This window comes from Trifolium pratense, linkage group LG2, assembly GCF_020283565.1.
Source record: "Trifolium pratense cultivar HEN17-A07 linkage group LG2, ARS_RC_1.1, whole genome shotgun sequence".
Classification (NCBI taxonomy): domain Eukaryota; kingdom Viridiplantae; phylum Streptophyta; class Magnoliopsida; order Fabales; family Fabaceae; genus Trifolium; species Trifolium pratense.
Window position 1 is genome coordinate 52,413,192 of NC_060060.1, and position 18,789 is coordinate 52,431,980.

The following is an 18,789-nucleotide window of genomic DNA, read 5'->3' on the forward strand; positions in this document are numbered from 1 at the left end:
AAGATGAACAATGTTCATCTTTTCCATTGGGGAAAATAGGTTTGAGTGTATCCTTTTGTCATTAGTTTTGCCCTGTATCGATCATGAGTGTCATCTAATTTGTGCTTAACTGTATAGATCCACATGATTAACAATTTTCTTGCCTCATGATCTCTCAAAAATCTCCCAAGTTTCATCATTTTCAAGTGCTTTCAGCTCCTCATCCATAACTGGGACCAAACTTTCATCCTTTAGTGCTTCTTGACAGATATCGGATTTCTCAAAGAGTCAGCAACTGTAATAAAACTCTGGTGCTGCAAGGGAAAATGTTTAGAAGAGACAAATTGAGAAATAGGGTACTTGGCACAAGACCTTTTGTCTTTTCTCAAAGCTATTGGTAAGTCATAAGGATTAAGGTCAAAAGCGTTAGAAATTTGAGAAGTGGATGTAGATGGATTATTTTCAGCAGTTACCTCTAGCTTGGGCGATTGAAGTTGTTTATGGACCAAAGGTTTTGAAGCTTTATAGAAATGAATTTCTCACTGCCTTTATATTCATTTTGCTGAATATCCTGTGCTTCTTTTGCCTTATTAACACCTACAATTCTTGAATAAATGCCTTTGATCAATCCTAGTTGAATGTAGAGAAGGGAAGTTGCACCTTTCTTTACAATTTCTTTATATTGCTTCAAATGGTTCCCTTGCAAAGGCACTGGTTGTGGTTGTTTTCTATATCCTTTTTCTACAACGTCCCAAAGATCTCGGGAAATGAAGAAAGTCTTCAGTTGATCACTCCAATATTCATAGTTTTCACCATAGAAAATGGGAAGTTGGCTTGGGGAATATTGAAAGAGAGTAGTTATATTTGAAGGAGAGGCCATAAGGTTCTAAACAAAAGTGGATCTATTTGAAAGAGAGTAGTTAGTTTTTACCGGAACACTTATTAAAGATACTAGAACACTTATTAAAACCAAATGTACCGGTAAAATCAACACCGGAACACTTATTAAAAGGTGTACCGATAAAATTAACATACCGGAACACTTTTTAAAAAGTGTACCGGTAAAATTAACATACCGGTATAGATAAATACTTACCGGAACAGTTTTTTGGGAGGATGAAACAATCTACCGGAACAGTATAATACGACAAAAAAATTTTATTAAAATATACTAATTTTTTATAAGGGTATACCGGGTATTTTGAAAAATATGTTGGGGTAGAGTGAAGATTGTTGGGGTAGAAAAATTATTTTTCCCAACTTAGGTGTTCAAGCCCAAAACTCAAGTCCGTCTCGTTTAATGGTGAGTTGGCGGGCCGGCCTGCCAAATACTTTTTGTTGTTATTTTTTTGCTTAAATAACTAATTTATCCATGTAAGTTTGCGAGATTTTAATTTTCGTATATGTATCGTTTTTTGTTTTAAACAAATTCCTGAATATGCAAAATTATTTTGGTTTTTGTCCCTGACGTCAAAGATGATCGGTCAAAGATGATGTGGCAAACAGAGACTAATGTGGCAACGTGTGCGTGGCAAGTGAGAATGATTTGTCAAAGATGATGATCGGTCTTCCACTTAGAGGGACCAAATCCAGAAATGAAATTGTAGAGAGGTACAAAATCCAAAAAAACGAAATTGAACTAAAAAACATATTTTTCTTGTTTCTCTAAACCTAGAGATTGACTCATATTTCTTTAAACCCGAAAATCTGTGCTGCAGTGCAGGTACTAAAACGATATCCAAATAACAACAACATGCGTTTGAATCTCTCTCACTCGCGCGCGCGCACACACATACACACACACACACCCACGCGCGCGCGCACACACACACACAAATGACTCATGTTGAATCTAATACTATTGAAGGAGTAAAAAAGAGAGAAAGAGAAAAATATGAAGATGACGAAGAACACCTTTGATTTATAGGTCGAAAGAGAATCCTAATAGTCTTGATATCAAAACAAGAAGAAAATATCGTTTTAGTAAACAAGAAAGGAAAAAAAGTTTTTGGGTTCAATTACGTTTTTTTGAATTTGGCCCATCTCTGCAATTTCATTTTTGGATTTGGTCACTCTAAGTAGATGATTCTGCATCATCTTTGACACATCACCCTCGCTTTGCCACATCACATGCTGTCACGTCAGCCTCACTTAACCACATATGCATTTCTTTAACACACGTTGACGTCAGGGACCAAAACCAAAAGGATTTTTTTAAAAAAAGATACCATGGACGAAAACCAAAAACTCTGTTTGATACTCTTATTGGAGATGCTCTAAAATTCAAATTGTGTGGTGCCCAATTCTTGCATGTAGTCAACAACATCATTGTGACCATTTTAGAGTGGGTTGTATGAATATTTAAATAATGTAGTTGAGTTATTTAAATAATTAAAAAGAGTAAAGTAATATAAAATATTATGTTGGATCCATTTTTAGAACTCAAATGAGTTTGATGGATGTAAGTGCTCTTAGGTGCCCACTCCGCTTATATTGCGTCTTACTTTGATATAAACGAATTGAAGTTAAAGAAAAAGAAAAAAAATAAAAGAACTTTGACATAGAGTGTTTTGCAAGCACAATTCCTTGTTTAGAAAAGAAGTGTACGATCAAAGGTGTAACGTTTAACGTACATGTATTCAACACACATATACAATTACAAAGACCACAGCATCAATCATCTAGAGTTCAACCGAGACAAAGTAAAGTCTAAACAATTATTATTTTTATGCTCAAAATAATTCGTTCTATAAATAGAATTCAATAAGCCGCTTACCCTACGGGCCCGTTTGGTGTACAGGATAAGAGACAGGATAGGATAACTATATCATATCCTGCCGCAATCTAGTGTTTGGTGATACAGAATGATATGATAAGTTAATCCTGAAGCTTATCATATCATGTCTCTCTAGTTATAATTGTTATCCTGAATTTGAGCTGGGTTACCAGCAGGATAGGATAAGAAAAAAAAAATACTGATTTATTTTATAAAATATATTTTAAAATACATAAAATAAAATTAATAAAATATAAATAATAAAATAATTGATTTTTAAATATATATGTGATTTTCTCACAGGGGTAATTTTGTAATTTATATATTCTAAAAAATCAAAATTTTACTAAAATTACAATATTTTAAAGTAAAATGATTATTAAAAAATTGACAAATAGGGATATTAATTTAAATTTTATAAAAAATTAAATATAATTCTTTTGCAATAGTAGTTTTATTATTTATGTATGAGATATATCATATATTTATTTGGCTTATCTAACATGTATATATTATTGAGTTATTTATTTGATCATGATTCATATAAAAAATTAAACTTGATTATTTTCTCATGATTTTTATTTGAAATTATATAAAGTTATTTGATTATTTATTTATATTTTTTATTTATAAAATTCAAAGTATTACAAAATAATTTTAAAAAAATAACAATTGTTTTACAAGAGTAATTTTGTCAATTAAATATGTTATATATCTTATCATATTATTATGAGCAAATATGTATTAAAAACAAAATATAATAGTTATCATGTTTGTTATCCTGTGTGCACCAAACACATGATATGATAACTGAGTATAACTGTTATCCTGCTGTTATCCTATCTTATCCTTATCCTGTTTTATATCCTATCTTGTCACTATGCTATCCTGCGACCAAACGGGCCCTACAAGTTTCCGAATCGCACGTGTACACTCAAGATCAGCAGAATTGCAAAAGGTGATTCCGAATCCTAACCGTTAAATAAGCAAATTCAAAAATAATAATACTAGTATACTGTTATCATTACGCTCTCTTATCGCATGGATCAAAAAGCCCACTAAAACCCAATTAAAAAAAAAAAAAACAGAACTAGCCGTTAAGCCGCTTCCCCTACAAGTTTGTTTCCACTCACAAATCCGTAATATATTAATTAACTTCATTTTTCTCACTCTTAACATTCTCTCCCATTTCTCAAATCGAAACTTCTCAAATGGCCGCAAAAACAGTTACCAAAGACATCATCACTCTTCGTGGTTCTGCAGCAATCGTTAGCGAGTTCTTCGGTATTATTCGTTCAAACGCTTCTATTCAATTTTCCCCTAATTTCTTTCATTATTCTTAATTTTATCATGTTATGGCTAATTATTTTACTTTTTCTTTTGTGCGTGTTATTTTCGATCATCAGGATATGCTGCTAACAGGTTTGAATTTGAGACTCTTTGTTTAGATTTTGTTTATCATAGATTTTAGTTATGTGATTTGAATTTTTTGTGAAATTGATTAATATGTATTTAATTTTTGCTGGGAAATTGTTCAGTATTCTTTATAATCGCGCTGTTTATCCCGAAGAAAGCTTTGTGAAGGTGAAGAAATATGGGCTTCCTATGTTGCTTACTGAAGATGAGGGTGTTAAATCTTTTATAGCTAATTTAACTGCTCAGCTTTCGGGTAACTAAGAACCCTAATTTTTTTTTCGATTGTTGTTATTGTGGTTTGGTTATCAATTTAATGCTGTAGAAAAATTGAAACAGTTTATTATTGGGTTGTGATTTGTGAAGAATTGGGAATTTTAAAGTTCTAGGTTATCTATTTAATGCTGTAGAAAAATTGAAACAGTTTGTTGTTGGGTTGTGATTTATGAAGAATTGGGAATTTTAAAGTTCATTTGTGAAAATGATGCTGAATTAAAATTTATGATTAAATATTTACTATTCATATTCTTATTCTTCTTGAGGCTTTTAATATCTATACTCAAATTTGAGAGTATTTTGTGATATCGTTATGGACTATGGCTGATGATTGAACTGTTAATTTGGAATGTTGAAAAGAATGGCTTGAAGCTGGCAAGTTACAGAGGATTGTTCTTGTTATTATGAGCAAGTCTACTGGTGAAGTTCTTGAAAGGTGGAATTTCAGCATTGAGACGGATAATGAGGTTGTTGAGAAGGGCGTGTCGAGGGAGAAGAGTGACAAGGAAATCATGAGAGAGATACAAGCCATTATGAGACAGATTGCGTCCAGTATCACCTATTTGCCATGCCTGGATGAACCTTGTAAGCTGCTGCCACTCTCTGATTCTTCTTTCTCCGTCTTTTAAATTTCGTATTGTTTTTTCTCTTTGTTGAGCTTGGCTATTTTGTTTCAGGTGTTTTTGATGTGTTAGCATACACTGATACAGATGTTGCAGTTCCATTCACTTGGACTGAGAGTGATCCAAAGCTGATCGCAAATCCGCAAATGGTGAAACTGCATTCCTTTGATACTAAGGTAAAATTTGGACTTGCCATTTTTGTTATTTATATGATTGACATGCTTTTGTTAAATTGGCTATCAGTAATACTTGTTTTTGTTATGCAGATTCACAAGGTTGACACACTTGTATCATACAAGAATGACGAATGGGATGAGCAGTAAAGCTGATCCATCTGCTTCCTTTCTTGCCCTGTTCTGTTTCTATGCATTTTCCGATTTCAAGTGAATCGTGTCAATTGTGAATTTTCTATTCACATTGTTAGATATGTGTACTTATGTGGGTAATGTGTATTAATATCCCGGCTTTTGTATGTTTGCCTTCTGGTTGAAAGTATTGACATGTAAGGGATATAAAAAAAGTTCCCTAATCTTTTCAGAGTATGTTGTTTAATGAAATAGTGAATCATTCTAAGTATGTTAGTTCAAATCTGGTTGTGGAAGCATCGATGTAGTGAATCATTCTCATGAAATTTCCTTATCCTTTCCTATTTCTGGTTGGATGGACTTGTCATTTCAGTTTTATGACTTGGTGAATCAGTCTGTCTGAAATTGTTTAAAGGAGGAGATCATAAAAAGCAAATCCTCAAAAGAGTATTGAAACAAGAGTAAATATCTAATTTGGTCATTAAACTTGAGTGTGAATTACTGAATCAGTCTGCGTGAAAGCATTAAAAGTATGAATTGCTATTTGGTCACTAAACTATTAGTCTCTTCTAATTGTTCTTTGAACAATGGATTGAGAAGATTATTAACTATTTATTATATTTCTGTAATTCAATGAAAAAAATAGGATTGAGAAGATTTACTCAATATGTGTGTGTTAGAGAGTGTGTTGCTAGCACTCCTCCTTGAAACAATTACTACAAAATTAGAAAGATGATTTAGTTTATAACATTAACACTTAAAATACATGATATATATATATATATATATATATATATATATATATATATATATATATATATAGGTTCTGCCACAGCCTCATTCTGGCACTCCTTTGTTCATATCTAGCTGTGACCTCAAGAAATTTTCCTAATCCTTTCATTTCGTAGTTCTGGTTTGTTGGACTTAACATTTCAGTTTTATGAATTAGTGAATCACTCTGAGTATATTAATTCAATTCTAATTATGAAAGCATTGAAAGAGATCATAAAAAGCAAATCTCTAGGAGATGTATGGTTTGGAATTGAAGCAATTATATTAGAAAGTTAAAAGAGTTTATTTTAACTTATAACCACTTATAACAGTAACTCATGACACTTATAATAACTTGTGATACTTAGGCTTGCGCTGCCACTACAGTGTCAATTTGACAGTGCCTTATAACTTCTCACCCATATGATTTCTGCTGCAAATGCAGCATGGCAACAAGTGGGTAATCCAAACTCCCCACAGTCTGCTTGTACCACAGCTTGCATCCCTTCATATGCAAGTTTGCTGAATTGAATTTTTAGGACAAAATGTACGTCTGATTAAAGTTAACAGTTACGATAGTTCATAAGATTCCTGCTCAAGCAGCGTGCCGGTAAAAGAGTATGCCACTATCCTAGAGAATTACATCAGCAAAAGTAACAATAGTCAATTATCTTGTAGAGTAAATACCTTGACAATAATCTTTTCCTATTACAGACTGATTATAAACAGCGTTACGAAACTAAACAAATACAGTTTCAGGTTAGTACTACACATATATATATGTCGTCAAAGATCCTAACAATTCCCTCCATTTCCCTAGACATTTAATGCAAATAACTGAAGATTGATCATACAATCCACCTATCCTCGACGCACACCTCGGTATAAGACACCAGGTCGAAGATCATCCATATTGTCAATATTTCTATTACTGTCATATTCTTGTAGACATATCCAAGACCGGCCTACCAGAAAATCATGGAAATCATCTTGTGTATAAAATATCTTATCTTCAGTGATTATGGGGAGATCCTCAAACTCGTCAAATTGGCATATTTGAATGGCCAATCCTGCAATGATAATATATTATGTTTACAGCGATCGTACACAATACGTTTTGGGTCAAAAACAGTTTATCCCTTAAATTTAAGGGATCCACAAACTCAAATCTCAATACATGAACTAAAAAAAAATAAAAAAAATAAATAACAGTAAAGCTCCTAGACATTAAAAGTAAAATAAACAATAAAATTTGCACAAGTTAGCTAAAAGAATAAACTGAGCCTAACCTTCATCAATGTGAAGAGTGTAATTTCCTATAGGCATGCCACGGTCAATAGTTCTGATAGTATGTTCTTCATCCTCCAACCAAAACAAACGTTTAGTTCTCAACCTAAAAGCGACCCTAATTGCCTCCTTGATGGCTGCCGAAGTGCCATCAATACCTATCTGTCTCGTATATTCACCCCAACTGACTGATATAACTCTTCCACGACGAGACTGACTTCCCTCACCTGCCAAAATAGGAAGAACCAGTAGCAGAAATAAGAAAGCAATTATACTAAAGAAAATAATTTATAAACTAGTCCTTTACATAGTTTACCATTTCCAGGAGGGACTCCACTTGCTGCAACATTAGCTGCATCTGCGGCAATGGTATGAGGATTTCTACCAAGATCCGCACTTTTCCCAAGATCGAGTCTTTTTCGTCTCTTGGAAGCTAATTTGCCAAGTACTCCCTCCGTCCCAAAATATAAGCAAAAGTGAGTCAAATAAACTTGATGTATTTGGTTAAAAATTTGGACCAATTACATCCACTTTTGTTGACCAATTTTTGCTTATATTTTGGGACGGAGGGAGTATTTGATATTCAGAATGATGAGAAACATGAAGGAACTATTACTTTGGAAACAAAGAATGCCTAAACATCTAATAAATACTGTTTTTGGTCATTAAAATGCTGAAAAGTTAAAATACATTTGAATCTTTTAAAATGATAATTGGTAAGAAAAAAGAAGAAGCATGAATACTTCCTCCACTAATTAAAGAAATAATTACCAGTATTAGAGGAGCGCATCCTCTCAGTAGAGCTTACTGTGCACTCGAAACTAACTGAAAAGTCGGTTAGTAGAATAGTTAGTTGATAGCGATAGCATATTAGAAATGTGAAACTGATCTTGAGAGTTTTGAGAGAGATGAATCTTCTCTTCTTTCATTAATTCTTAATATTGATTTTCACTTAATACGGTATCAACTAACTTTTCTAACCGACTTTTCAGTTAGTTAGTTAGTTTCCTAGATTTTAGGGGTTGGTTACATGAGGGGATATAGGATAGGGAGAGTGCACAGTAAGCTCTAGTTTATCAAAAAAAGGAACACCATGAAGATAACAGGTCTCCTCGGGTAGTGGTTGATTGTGCATCAAGAAAACAAGATAGGATCGGCCGGTCCTACTGGTTCAACCATAAATTGGACTCAAGGCCTGCTCGTCCGGTCAACCTATTTTGATCAAATCTTGCTATATTGCAATATGAACATGTTCATTAAACCAGTGCATTGGTTATTTTACATTCTTTAAATTTGATAGAGTAAAATATATATTTTAAAAAAACTAAATAATACAAATATATTAGTAAAAAAAAAAATAATACAAATATATTCTTGAATTATAATCTGTACTATTAAACATGTATAAACTTCCATTTTGTGAATACACATTAGAGGTGTGTTATTCAAACACAAATTTTGAGACACAAAATTAACACAATTCTCTTTCCACTCACAAGCACGCAAAACGAGGTATACAAAAAATATTAAAAAAATTAAAAAAATATATTTGTTGTATTTTTGTCAAATAAATGTGTTTACCTAACATTTTCCTACACGTTATTCTAGAAGTATAGTAGTTTATTATTTAATATATTATAAATGAATATCATCTCGTAGGTCCATAGCTTAGTGGTAGAGCATTTGAGTGCAGATCAAGAGGTCATCGGTTTGAACCCGGTTGGGCTCTTTTTCAATTTTTTTTTTTTTTACTTATATAACATATAATTCAAATATTGGGTACGTTTGACCCGACTTTTTTCCAACATTAAAGCTACTTTAAGAGTAAAGTTAAAATTATGAGCTTTTAAAATAAAGCAAAAGTTGTTTGGTAAATTCAAATTTTTTAGCTTAACTTTTTTTTCTTTTATAGATGGAATTTAGATTTAAAGAATTCACCCCTCATGCAAAGCAATATCAGGTAGAACTAGGGGTGCATATGGATTGGACAAATCCGGTCAAACCCACCCAATCCAAAAAAGTGGGTTGGGTCGGACAATTGGGTGTGTATGACTCTCAAAAGTGAAAAACCCTTAAAAAGATTGGGTTCCGGGTAAAACCGGATCCAACCAAAAAAACTTACTGACCCACTATTATTATGTTTTTTTGAAATACTTTTTATAAAAATACTATAGGTTTTGTCATTTTATCGTTAAATATTTTTATAGTGAAAATAAGTTATACTACTTTTTAAGAAAATAAAAAGATTGAATAATTTTTATAAACAAATATGATAATTCATTGCGCTATTTAAAAAATAAATAAAAAGATTGAATAATTTTTATAAATAAATATGATAATTCATTGCACTATTTTTAATAGTGAAATAAAGTTACGATATTTTTCAAGAAAATACAATGGGTGAGTTATTTAACTTATTTTTATGGAAAAATATGATGATTCTTCATTTAGATATTTAATATTAAAAAAATAGAAAAATAATTTGGGTAACCCACGACCCAACCCAACCCGGAAATTAGTGGATTTACCCAACCCGGCCCAATGTTGTAACAGGTGGTTATTTTTTTTTTGAAGAAGCTAAATTAGCCCACCCAAATTGGCGTCAGAGAGAATCGAACCTCAGACCTCAAGAGGAGCACACTCCCAGGTCCCAAGCCAACGGGTGGTTATTTTACTTGACCCAATCCGAAATACCCTATGTAGTTCGGGTTTTGGTTTTGGTCAAACCTAACCCAAACCGGCCCAATATTTAATTAAAATTTCGGGTTGAATTGTCAATATATGATAGAACTATTGTTTTTATTAAAAAGGTTTGTTTTTTTTTTTAAGACATAAAAAGGTTAATATTTGTAACATGTTATTCTTTTAAATTTTTTAAATCAAATTGGTTCTTTACATTTGTAATATATTACACGTTTATTTATTTGTTACGAACTTAAATGTATTTTGCCTATTAAAAAAATACTAAAAGAATGAATTATTTAAAAATAAATACAAATTTAATAGGAATAAAAAAAAGCAGTGTGTATGCAAATAATTTTTTTTGGTCTTTTTTTTTAATTTTTTTTTTAATTTTTATTTTTGGACTAAGCTATGCAACTGCTTGATGCGTGGGTGCAGGCCAATAGCAATAACATGTTAACATCGAATTCTGCAGATATGGCAGCAACAGAACATGGTAATTCGGCCGAATCCAGCAGAAGCACGGTCAGGCTGATGACGTGTAAGTGGGAGAAACCGACACAAGGGAGGTACAAGTGTAACATTGACGCGTCGTTCACGACTCAATTTAATCGAGTGGGTATTGGCATGTGCATCCGCGACGATGAAGGTAGATTTGTGCTCGCAAAAACCATATGGAAATCACCGATATGTAATGTGGATTTAGGCGAGGCGCTCGGTCTTTTGCATGCTATCCGGTGGATTCAAAATCTGCAAATTGATAATGTGGACTTTGCTATGGATGCCAAAAATGTTGTTGATCAATTTCATAATGAAGGGAGTGTTTTAACAGAGGTGGGGGATGTGGTAGAGGAATGCAAACGTCTATTTAGTTTATATTTTGAAAACTCTCGTGTTGAGTTTACTAAGAGACAAGCGAATGAGGTAGCTCATGCTCTTGCAAAGGTAGCCCCATCTCTAGCTAGCTCTAATATTTTCATTAATGTACCAACATGTATTCGTGATTTAGTTATGAATGAAATGCTATAAGCAACCTTTATGTCAAAAAAAAAAAAATTAAAATTTGGACTAAATGCATGTAAATAAAATTGATAACGTCATTATATGCATGAAAATGTAAATATGTAAATGTATCAATCAATTATTATGTAAAGCAAGCATAGTATGCACAAATAAAAATTGTAAGATTTTGGGGAAAAAATAGTCACGACTCATGAGTAAATATTTTAATATATACTAAAAAATCAGAAAGAAAAAAAAAAACAAAAAAGAGAAAGAAATGGCAGTGGTAGGGATCGAAGAGAGTTTTAGGAGAAAAAAATTGTTAAGAGTATTTATGGTATTTTAAAAAAAAGGCTGTGTTTTGTTGTTTTTATTATTAGTATATATAGATATAGATATAAATTTAATTTAAAATTTAAATTTCTCAGTTGGTGTTGCATTGCGTGATCATTTTCTGCGTTGAGACCTTGATATGCATTCTCAATAAAATTCGTCTCTGCTCTCTCATTGGTTCTCATATAACCGTTTTTCTCTCTCTCATTTCTTATCTATTCTCTCTTTTTCATTTCATTCTCCTCTATCTCTTTCTCTCTGCGTTGGTTTCCACTTTCTTCTACAACACTATGGCTTCAACTCCACCTCCACCAGATTCTCATCCTCAGCCTTCTTATTCAAGTAACTCCGATGATCTTTTTCCCTTTTACTTGTTGATTATATGAAAATCTTGGTAATTATAATCAAATTATTATAATGATAGGTTTTAGGGTTTATTTACAAACATTTTGAGATTCTCATCCTCAACCTTATTATTCAAGTATCTCCGATGATCTTTTTCCCTTTTACTTGTTGATTATACGAAAATCCTTGGTAATTATAATCAAATTATTATAATGATAGGTTTTAGGGTTTATCATTTTGTGCTTTTACAAACATTTTGAGATTCTCATCCTCAACCTTCTTATTCATGTAGCTCCGATGATCTTTTTCTCTTTTACTTGTTGATTATATGAAAATCCTTGGTAATTATAATGAAATTATTATAATGATAGGTTTTAGGGTTTATCATTGTAGAATTTCCGAAATGTCTGTTGTGCATCTCTCTAATGTATGTGGAATATATATTATTAATTGCTCTGTTATGGATGTGTATGAATGAGAGTGTCTGGTTTGCTTTGTGTTTTTATATGATTCTCTTTTGGTAAACTATGGTAGATATATAGAGTATTAGAAAGAGAGAGATGCTTGTTGTATGAGTTACATATACCTTGACTTAAATATGTTGGAAAACTTTTGCATGCGCTACAAAACTAATAGTGGAAATTTCTGCTTACTAACAGGGGAGCGTTATTTGGAGGCTATTTTACTTGAGGCTGATAAGCTGAAAAATTCTGAGGAAGCTTATCAACTTGTTTTTTCGACTGCACTTGCCACTTCTCTTTGGCATGATCAAAACTTGGGATGGCCTATATTGGAGTTTGAAGGGAGGGATGCGCTTCTGGAAAAAGCCTTGTTATTTGCAAGTGATGTGTCAAGCAAATTTCGTGATTGTGCAATTGAGGAAGCTAAGCTACTATCATCATCAATTGATCCCAGCATTTTTGAAATAGTGAATAATATGAAAGCTTTTCGCACGCATGATTCTTTTAGAGGGATAACACTGTGTTTGAAGAAACTTTTGGATTTTCATTGTAATGAAGATCTCTCTGAATACGATTGGCCGGAGAATATGTTTGGGTTTGATGATAATTGTATTGAAGACATGATGATGAATAGGAAGCTTTCTCTTGAGACATTTATTTACTGTTGGACATGTTTGAAGAAAAACATGGAGGCTTTAGTAAACTGTCTTGGCAGTGAGTTCAATGGTGACAGTGAGATTGACAGGTTTGTATTGAGCTACTTGGGTGTGTGGAATCTGGATGGCACTTATGTTCTGCTCATGCCTGAAGCCAAGTGGGTGGAGGAGCTGGCCGATAAAAGTCTAAAGAGAAATGGAAGTCTAGTCTCAGTTGACTTTGAAGATTTGGTTACTTCTGCTGGGAGAATTTGGATTGAAGAAATGTCAGTTTTTGCAATGACTTGTTGCGACCAACTTGAGAGCATTGCTGATTTTTTATATCAGAAAAAGTATCCTTCTAAAGCTCTTTGCTTCATGACATTTCTGCACATATTTGAGGTGATTCGATTTCTCAAACCGTATCTGCGTAGGCTTCAACATACAGAAGCATTAACAATGTATGAGCAGCTTCGGAAACGCGCCGTTCATGTGTTTTATGTATTGGTCAATCCTTTGGGTTGGGATACATCGATGACCAAAGACATGGCTTTGGCAAGGAAAAGTGAAGCTTGTTTAGTGGTTGCCACAGAATATATGCGTGAAAAAATAAAGGGAAAAAATAGATTGAATGAAAGTGACATGGCACTTGTTGCCCAAATGGTGCTTTCCACTCCAAATTTGAGAAAAGAGGTTTATATAAATCTTCAAAAGAAATTAAAAAACAATGAGGTATGGTATAATTTCATTGGAACATATGTAGAAGAGGTCAGTGAATTAAACCAATTGTTGTCACTTTATGAAGTGGTTAAGCATACCAAGATGTGTAGTAAGTGGAAGGATCAAGAAGAAAGAGTAATGTCTTATCGCCAAATGTACATGATTGAGAGGCTTCTAACCTTAACATCACTTGCCAAGGGTACAAGCTACCTTACTAAGTCAAATTTGGCAGACTTGATTGTTCAGTATGATGAACAATCAAGCTTAAGATTGAGTTCCTTGGGTAGTATAAAAGCTAATCAATTGGAGGACATACTCATGTTCTTTGCCAAATTTTTGGTTGAGTTTACTAAAAACTTAAATTTGTTCCCGGTTGAAGACTTATGTTGTCTTACTTTAAGAGCAGTTGTTTGGGCTTGTTTACTCTATCTTACCTTTGGAGGAGAACACTTAGATTTCTTGAAGTGTATGTTGCTGGATGACAATATAACTTCTCATTTGCCATCAACCTTTAAGAAAGCTTTGGAAATAAGAAGGAAAGAGGATATCATTGATGTAAAAATGGTTGCTAGAGCATTCCAAAAGCTTAACAATCCTTTGATGCTGATTCAAAGCTTAAGGAAAGAGGATAACTCAGTAACTATTTTATATGCTGATTCAGATTCAGATTCAACCTTTGATGCTGGTAGCTCTTGCTTTTGGGATGCTCTGCAGGACTGTTCTTCAAAGATCTCACATATTCAGGTAAGGGACTCTTTTATTTTTTGTTTGATTTAGTATATGTTTGTAACGGCCTGTTTGATTGTTTAATTGTTTTGTCAATTTAGAAATTTTTGGATCGAATGCTCCCATTGTTGTCTTCGTCTGTTCAAGACCCGATTTGCATAGCCAATCAATGTCAAATGCGGGAATTCACCCGGCTGATAGGTGAAATGGAGCAACTTCATGAAGAAGTTAAACATAGGTGATATAATTAACTTACATGCCAATTTTTTTTAATGCCAATTAGTTTGTTTCTTACTCATGTTATTGTGTTGTGTGTATATACTTTTAGTCCCTGCTGTATGGATTTGGTGGTCAAGATCTCAAAGACAATACTTTTAAGACGATCAAGAATGACTGGCATTTTGGATCAACATATCTTGTTGTGTAAAAAGAATGACGCCGATGAAGAAGAAGAATGGGAGACTGAAACTGATGAAGAAAATGAAGAGGTGAAAAACGATTACAAATACGAAGGAGACTTCAATACTGATGATGATGAATGGTAGACCATGTATATTCTGATAAAACAATTTAAAGTTCATATAAAACAATTTCATGTGGTTGTATATTCTGATGAATGGTAGACTTCAATACTTTCTAGCTGTTCATATAAAACAATTTTTAGTGATCAATCCCTGCACCGAGTTGGGATGTTTTCCTTTAACTTCAAAATCCCTTAGTATCTTTATTATTTTGTATAATTTGTTTCTATTTTTAAATTTAACCATTTTAAGTTCCTCCCTCAAATATTTTATTGAAATATTTTATGGATGAAAGCTTGGAACAGATGATGATAGGTTGAAATTTGGTGCACAACCAAAATTAGGCAAGTTTTGAGGATGTTGGTTGGAAAATTGATTTGGATTTGGATAATTGTTGGAATTTTGATAACTGTTAGGATTTGGATAATTGTTAGGATTTTGATAGCCAAATGGAAAATTAGAAGAATTTTGGGTGTTGAAATTATTATTGGGATCCATTTCACACAAAAAAAAAAGACTAAAACTTCAAATTAAACACTAATAGAAAGATAAACAAGATTAAGATAGTGAAAAACTTGATTTTTTTTTAAGATCATTATATTGATCATATATATGTGACTCGTGTGACAAGTATCAAATGGGGTATAACCTATGAGCCAACTTAGTTCAACCCATGTCACCGACAGATTAGCTCAAAAAAATGCTCATATTTTCTTGAGTTGTTTTGATCCGGATCACTTTTTTTTTTTTTTTTTGGTATAGTAGAGGGCTAACGCCCAAAGGAAATGAAACTACATAGTTAAACGAACATTCCTAGGCATGCAAGCCCCAGATATGTCGTGAAAAAGAATTCTCTGAAGCTCCCTAGGGGGAGACTCGATAAAATGAACATCAAAAGAACTTAGAGAGTAACTGAAATTAGCAAGCCAATCGGCGCTTCTGTTTCCTTCGCGCCTAATGTGTGACAAATGAACTTGCCAATTTAAATCCAAGAGTTGTCTGATACGACTGACCAAGGTGGGTATGTTTCCTTTAAAGTTGCTTTTCTTTGTCACCATATCAATTAAGACTTTAGAGTCACTTTCAACATGAAGATGCATGATCCCCTCTCTACGAGCAAGGTCTAGTCCCAGGTACATGCCCCACATTTCCGCATGGAGAGCATCACAATTTCCTAGTTTTCGTGAGTAACCCTTTAGCCAAGTGCCATCTGAGTTCCTCAACAAACCACCACAACCAGCAAGTCCCAGTCTATCGTTATGAGATCCATCACAATTGAGTTTCACCCACCCTTCCCTAGGGCTTCTCCACCCTTCCCTAGGGCTTCTCAAGATGGCTACAGAGACTGACAACCGTCGCCACAATATGTGGAGTGATGATCCGGATCACTTTAACTAAGGAGTCAAAGTGCATCTAATTAATTTAAACTTTTACGTGAGTACAAAATAAATAACCATCCATACTAATAGGACAAAATTGTGAAACTACTTAGATTTTTTTTATCGCAAATGCATGTTAAATAGTGTTTTTAGACACTCTTTAAATCTTTAAATAATACTAATATTTTATAAAAAGAAAATTATAAAATATGTGAAGTCAATCTGAAATGTTCAATATTTTAAATAGACTTTTTAAAAAATGTTCCAAAAATATTGTTCAGCAATATTTTTATATATATTCTTTTTTTTTTGAACAAGCCAAAATGAGATATATATAAACAAAAAGTCTTCTTAGCACAAGACGTGCCAAGAACGACCAGATAAAGTTACACTAGAGTCAAAGAAATACAATAACCAAAAGAAACTATACAAGGCCCAGACAAAGCATAGGACTAGACCACCAACTATGGCAGTTCAAAGCTAAAGTACTACTCGTCGCTTTCAACCACCTGTAGGAAAAAATCTTGATCTTGTCCAACATATGATGCACTGAGTTTGTTGAGCCTCTGAACAATCTATGGTTTCTTTCGGTCCATACAACCCACACAACAGCAAGCCATATAAGCTGCATGAAAGAACGTCGTGCTCGAAGACCCCCTGCTGAACCTGTAAACTGAACAAAGTGATCGGAAAGAGTCTGAGCAGTCACCAGAGAAGAGCCAATCCAGGAGCTGACAAGAGACCAAAGGGCACCAAAAGTGCTGCAAGAAAGGAATAAGTGATGAGCCGACTCAACCCCTCCGCAGCCAGAAACACAATGATGGGCCGCCTCAGATAAGATCCCTCGAGTAACCAGGTTTGCTTTGGTAGGTAACCTGTCCCGCAAGAGTCGCCATGCAAAGATAGAAACCTTCAAAGGAACCTGGCGGTGCCAAATAAGACCTGACGCAACATCCAAAGTAACTGCATCCCGCGTCGTCAAAAACAGATATGCTCCACGAACAGTATAACCATCAGCCAAGTCAGACTGCCACTGCCACCTATCGGAAACATGATCCTGCAAAGAGAGGGTAAAAAGTAAAGTCTGACATTCCCCCAGCATCTCCTCCTCCCACGCCCTCAACTGACGCCTCCACACCCACGCCTCCCCTCCAACCCCCCATCCATGCATAAACATCTCAGCCACCGTGGCCGATTTATTTTCTGCTAGATCAAACAGCCTCCCAAACCGCTCCCGCAAAGAGGTCCCATCCACCCAAGGATCAGTCCAAAAGAAAGTATCGGACCCATCCCCCACCTTTCTCGAAACATACTCTCTGAACCACCCTCCCCCTGCCTCACCTCCACCATCCCGAATACGCGCCAACTCCCTCCACCATGTCGACCCACGAGCTCCACCCTCACACAGCCTGCCTCTCTCCACCCCGTAACGACCTGCCAACACTCGGAACCACAAACCCTCTCTATCCACTAGCATCCTCCAACACCACTTGCCTAACAGGGCTAAGTTAAACTCCCTCAACTGCCTAACCCCCAAACCCCCGTACTCCTTACGTAAACAAATAGTTTTCCAGTTAATCTAAGATATTTTCCTATCATCCTTACTCCCCCCCCCAAAAAAATTTAATCAAAATAGATTCGATAGAAGAAATAGTACCTGATGGAGCTTTAAAGAAGGAAAGAGCATAGACAGGCAGAGAGGTCAGAACGGATTTAAGCAGAACTAGACGACCACCAAAAGAAAGAAAGCGACTCCTCAAACCCGACAAACGATTCTTCAAACGGTCCAAAACCGGTTCCCAAAAACCTAAACGCCTCGGATCACCCCCAATAGGAAGACCCAAATAAAGGAAATGAATCTTTCTCACTTTACAACAGAGAGCTGACGCCGCCTCACCTAACCAAGAATCAGGGATGTTAACCCCAACTAGCATGCTTTTTATATATATTCTTAAAATTGTTGTTGTCTCTAGTTAGAGACGTTGTACCCAAAAAAGAGAGTAGAGACATACGTTTAATTATCATGTTGACTGTTAAATAATTGTATTGGAATTTGGTTGAAAGCAACTATGTTTAGAAAAAGTAAGGTTGCTTTAATTTTTGTTTTTGAAAAGGAAGATTTTGAAGTGAATTTTATTTTTTGGGGTATATAGTGATATTTTTTATTTTTATAAAGAGGGAAAAATTATTTTTAATAAAATGGTCTAATAATAGTATTAAGCTGACACTCATTTTTAAATTAAAATGGTATGAAATACCTTAATGGTCCGTTTGAATTTGACTTATTTTTTAGTTTACGAAAATAGTTTATGTAAATAAATAAATTTTTAACTTAATTTATTAATTTTCACTAACAAAAATTATGTCTTTATAAGATTTTTTTTCATAAACTACATTAAAAAATAAATTAAATCATACATAAAAACTTATTTATTTACATAAACTGTTTCGCAAAAGCTAAAAAAGATAATTTGTATACATAGCATAGTTTGCCCCGTGCAACGCAAGGGTAGAAATACTAGTTTTAATATTATGTTAAGAAACATAACATCCAT

The 18,789-nt window shown here is 33.9% G+C and overlaps 4 protein-coding genes across 4 annotated transcripts; 3 read left to right on the forward strand and 1 right to left on the reverse strand.

The window, feature by feature from the left end:
• The first annotated feature begins 3,832 nt into the window (after positions 1–3,832).
• On the forward strand, positions 3,833–5,698 carry LOC123908696 (mitotic spindle checkpoint protein MAD2). The gene is made up of 6 exons (XM_045959409.1): positions 3,833–4,039; positions 4,162–4,177; positions 4,294–4,424; positions 4,805–5,029; positions 5,122–5,243; positions 5,334–5,698. The coding sequence occupies exons 1-6, from the start codon at positions 3,967–3,969 to the stop codon at positions 5,388–5,390; spliced, it is 624 nt and encodes a 207-aa protein (XP_045815365.1). The 5' UTR covers positions 3,833–3,966; the 3' UTR covers positions 5,391–5,698.
• Positions 5,699–6,943: 1,245 nt separating this feature from the next.
• Positions 6,944–8,220, reverse strand: LOC123904917 (trihelix transcription factor GT-4-like). Its single transcript, XM_045954517.1, has 4 exons — positions 8,202–8,220; positions 7,747–7,863; positions 7,433–7,657; positions 6,944–7,213 (listed from the first exon to the last, which is right to left on the reverse strand). Exons 1-4 carry the CDS (start codon positions 8,218–8,220, stop codon positions 7,005–7,007), a joined length of 570 nt encoding a protein of 189 aa, XP_045810473.1. The 3' UTR covers positions 6,944–7,004.
• A 2,303-nt stretch (positions 8,221–10,523) lies between these two features.
• Positions 10,524–11,141, forward strand: LOC123904918. The gene has a single exon (XM_045954519.1). It carries the CDS (start codon positions 10,524–10,526, stop codon positions 11,139–11,141), a length of 618 nt encoding a protein of 205 aa, XP_045810475.1.
• Positions 11,142–11,524: 383 nt separating this feature from the next.
• On the forward strand, positions 11,525–15,037 carry LOC123909751. Its single transcript, XM_045960635.1, has 4 exons — positions 11,525–11,789; positions 12,452–14,352; positions 14,436–14,572; positions 14,663–15,037. Exons 1-4 carry the CDS (start codon positions 11,738–11,740, stop codon positions 14,877–14,879), a joined length of 2,307 nt encoding a protein of 768 aa, XP_045816591.1. The 5' UTR covers positions 11,525–11,737; the 3' UTR covers positions 14,880–15,037.
• Positions 15,038–18,789: the final 3,752 nt, after the last annotated feature.

What these genes read in the sequence shown, in the direction of transcription:
- LOC123908696 (XM_045959409.1), top strand. Translation starts at nt 3,967, where the DNA reads ATGGCCGCAAAAACAGTTACCAAAGACATCATCACTCTTCGTGGTTCT. An exon ending in TTTAACTGCTCAGCTTTCGG is followed by an intron (nt 4,425 to 4,804) that starts GTAACTAAGAAC and finishes AATGTTGAAAAG; the next exon opens with AATGGCTTGAAGCTGGCAAG. An exon ending in TGCATTCCTTTGATACTAAG is followed by an intron (nt 5,244 to 5,333) that starts GTAAAATTTGGA and finishes TTTGTTATGCAG; the next exon opens with ATTCACAAGGTTGACACACT.
- LOC123904917 (XM_045954517.1), bottom strand. An exon ending in TGGAGTCCCTCCTGGAAATG is followed by an intron (nt 7,658 to 7,746) that starts GTAAACTATGTA and finishes CTATTTTGGCAG; the next exon opens with GTGAGGGAAGTCAGTCTCGT. An exon ending in CACTCTTCACATTGATGAAG is followed by an intron (nt 7,214 to 7,432) that starts GTTAGGCTCAGT and finishes TTATCATTGCAG; the next exon opens with GATTGGCCATTCAAATATGC.
- LOC123909751 (XM_045960635.1), top strand. Translation starts at nt 11,738, where the DNA reads ATGGCTTCAACTCCACCTCCACCAGATTCTCATCCTCAGCCTTCTTAT. An exon ending in TCCTCAGCCTTCTTATTCAA is followed by an intron (nt 11,790 to 12,451) that starts GTAACTCCGATG and finishes GCTTACTAACAG; the next exon opens with GGGAGCGTTATTTGGAGGCT. An exon ending in CATGAAGAAGTTAAACATAG is followed by an intron (nt 14,573 to 14,662) that starts GTGATATAATTA and finishes ATATACTTTTAG; the next exon opens with TCCCTGCTGTATGGATTTGG.
- LOC123904918 (XM_045954519.1), top strand. Translation starts at nt 10,524, where the DNA reads ATGCAACTGCTTGATGCGTGGGTGCAGGCCAATAGCAATAACATGTTA.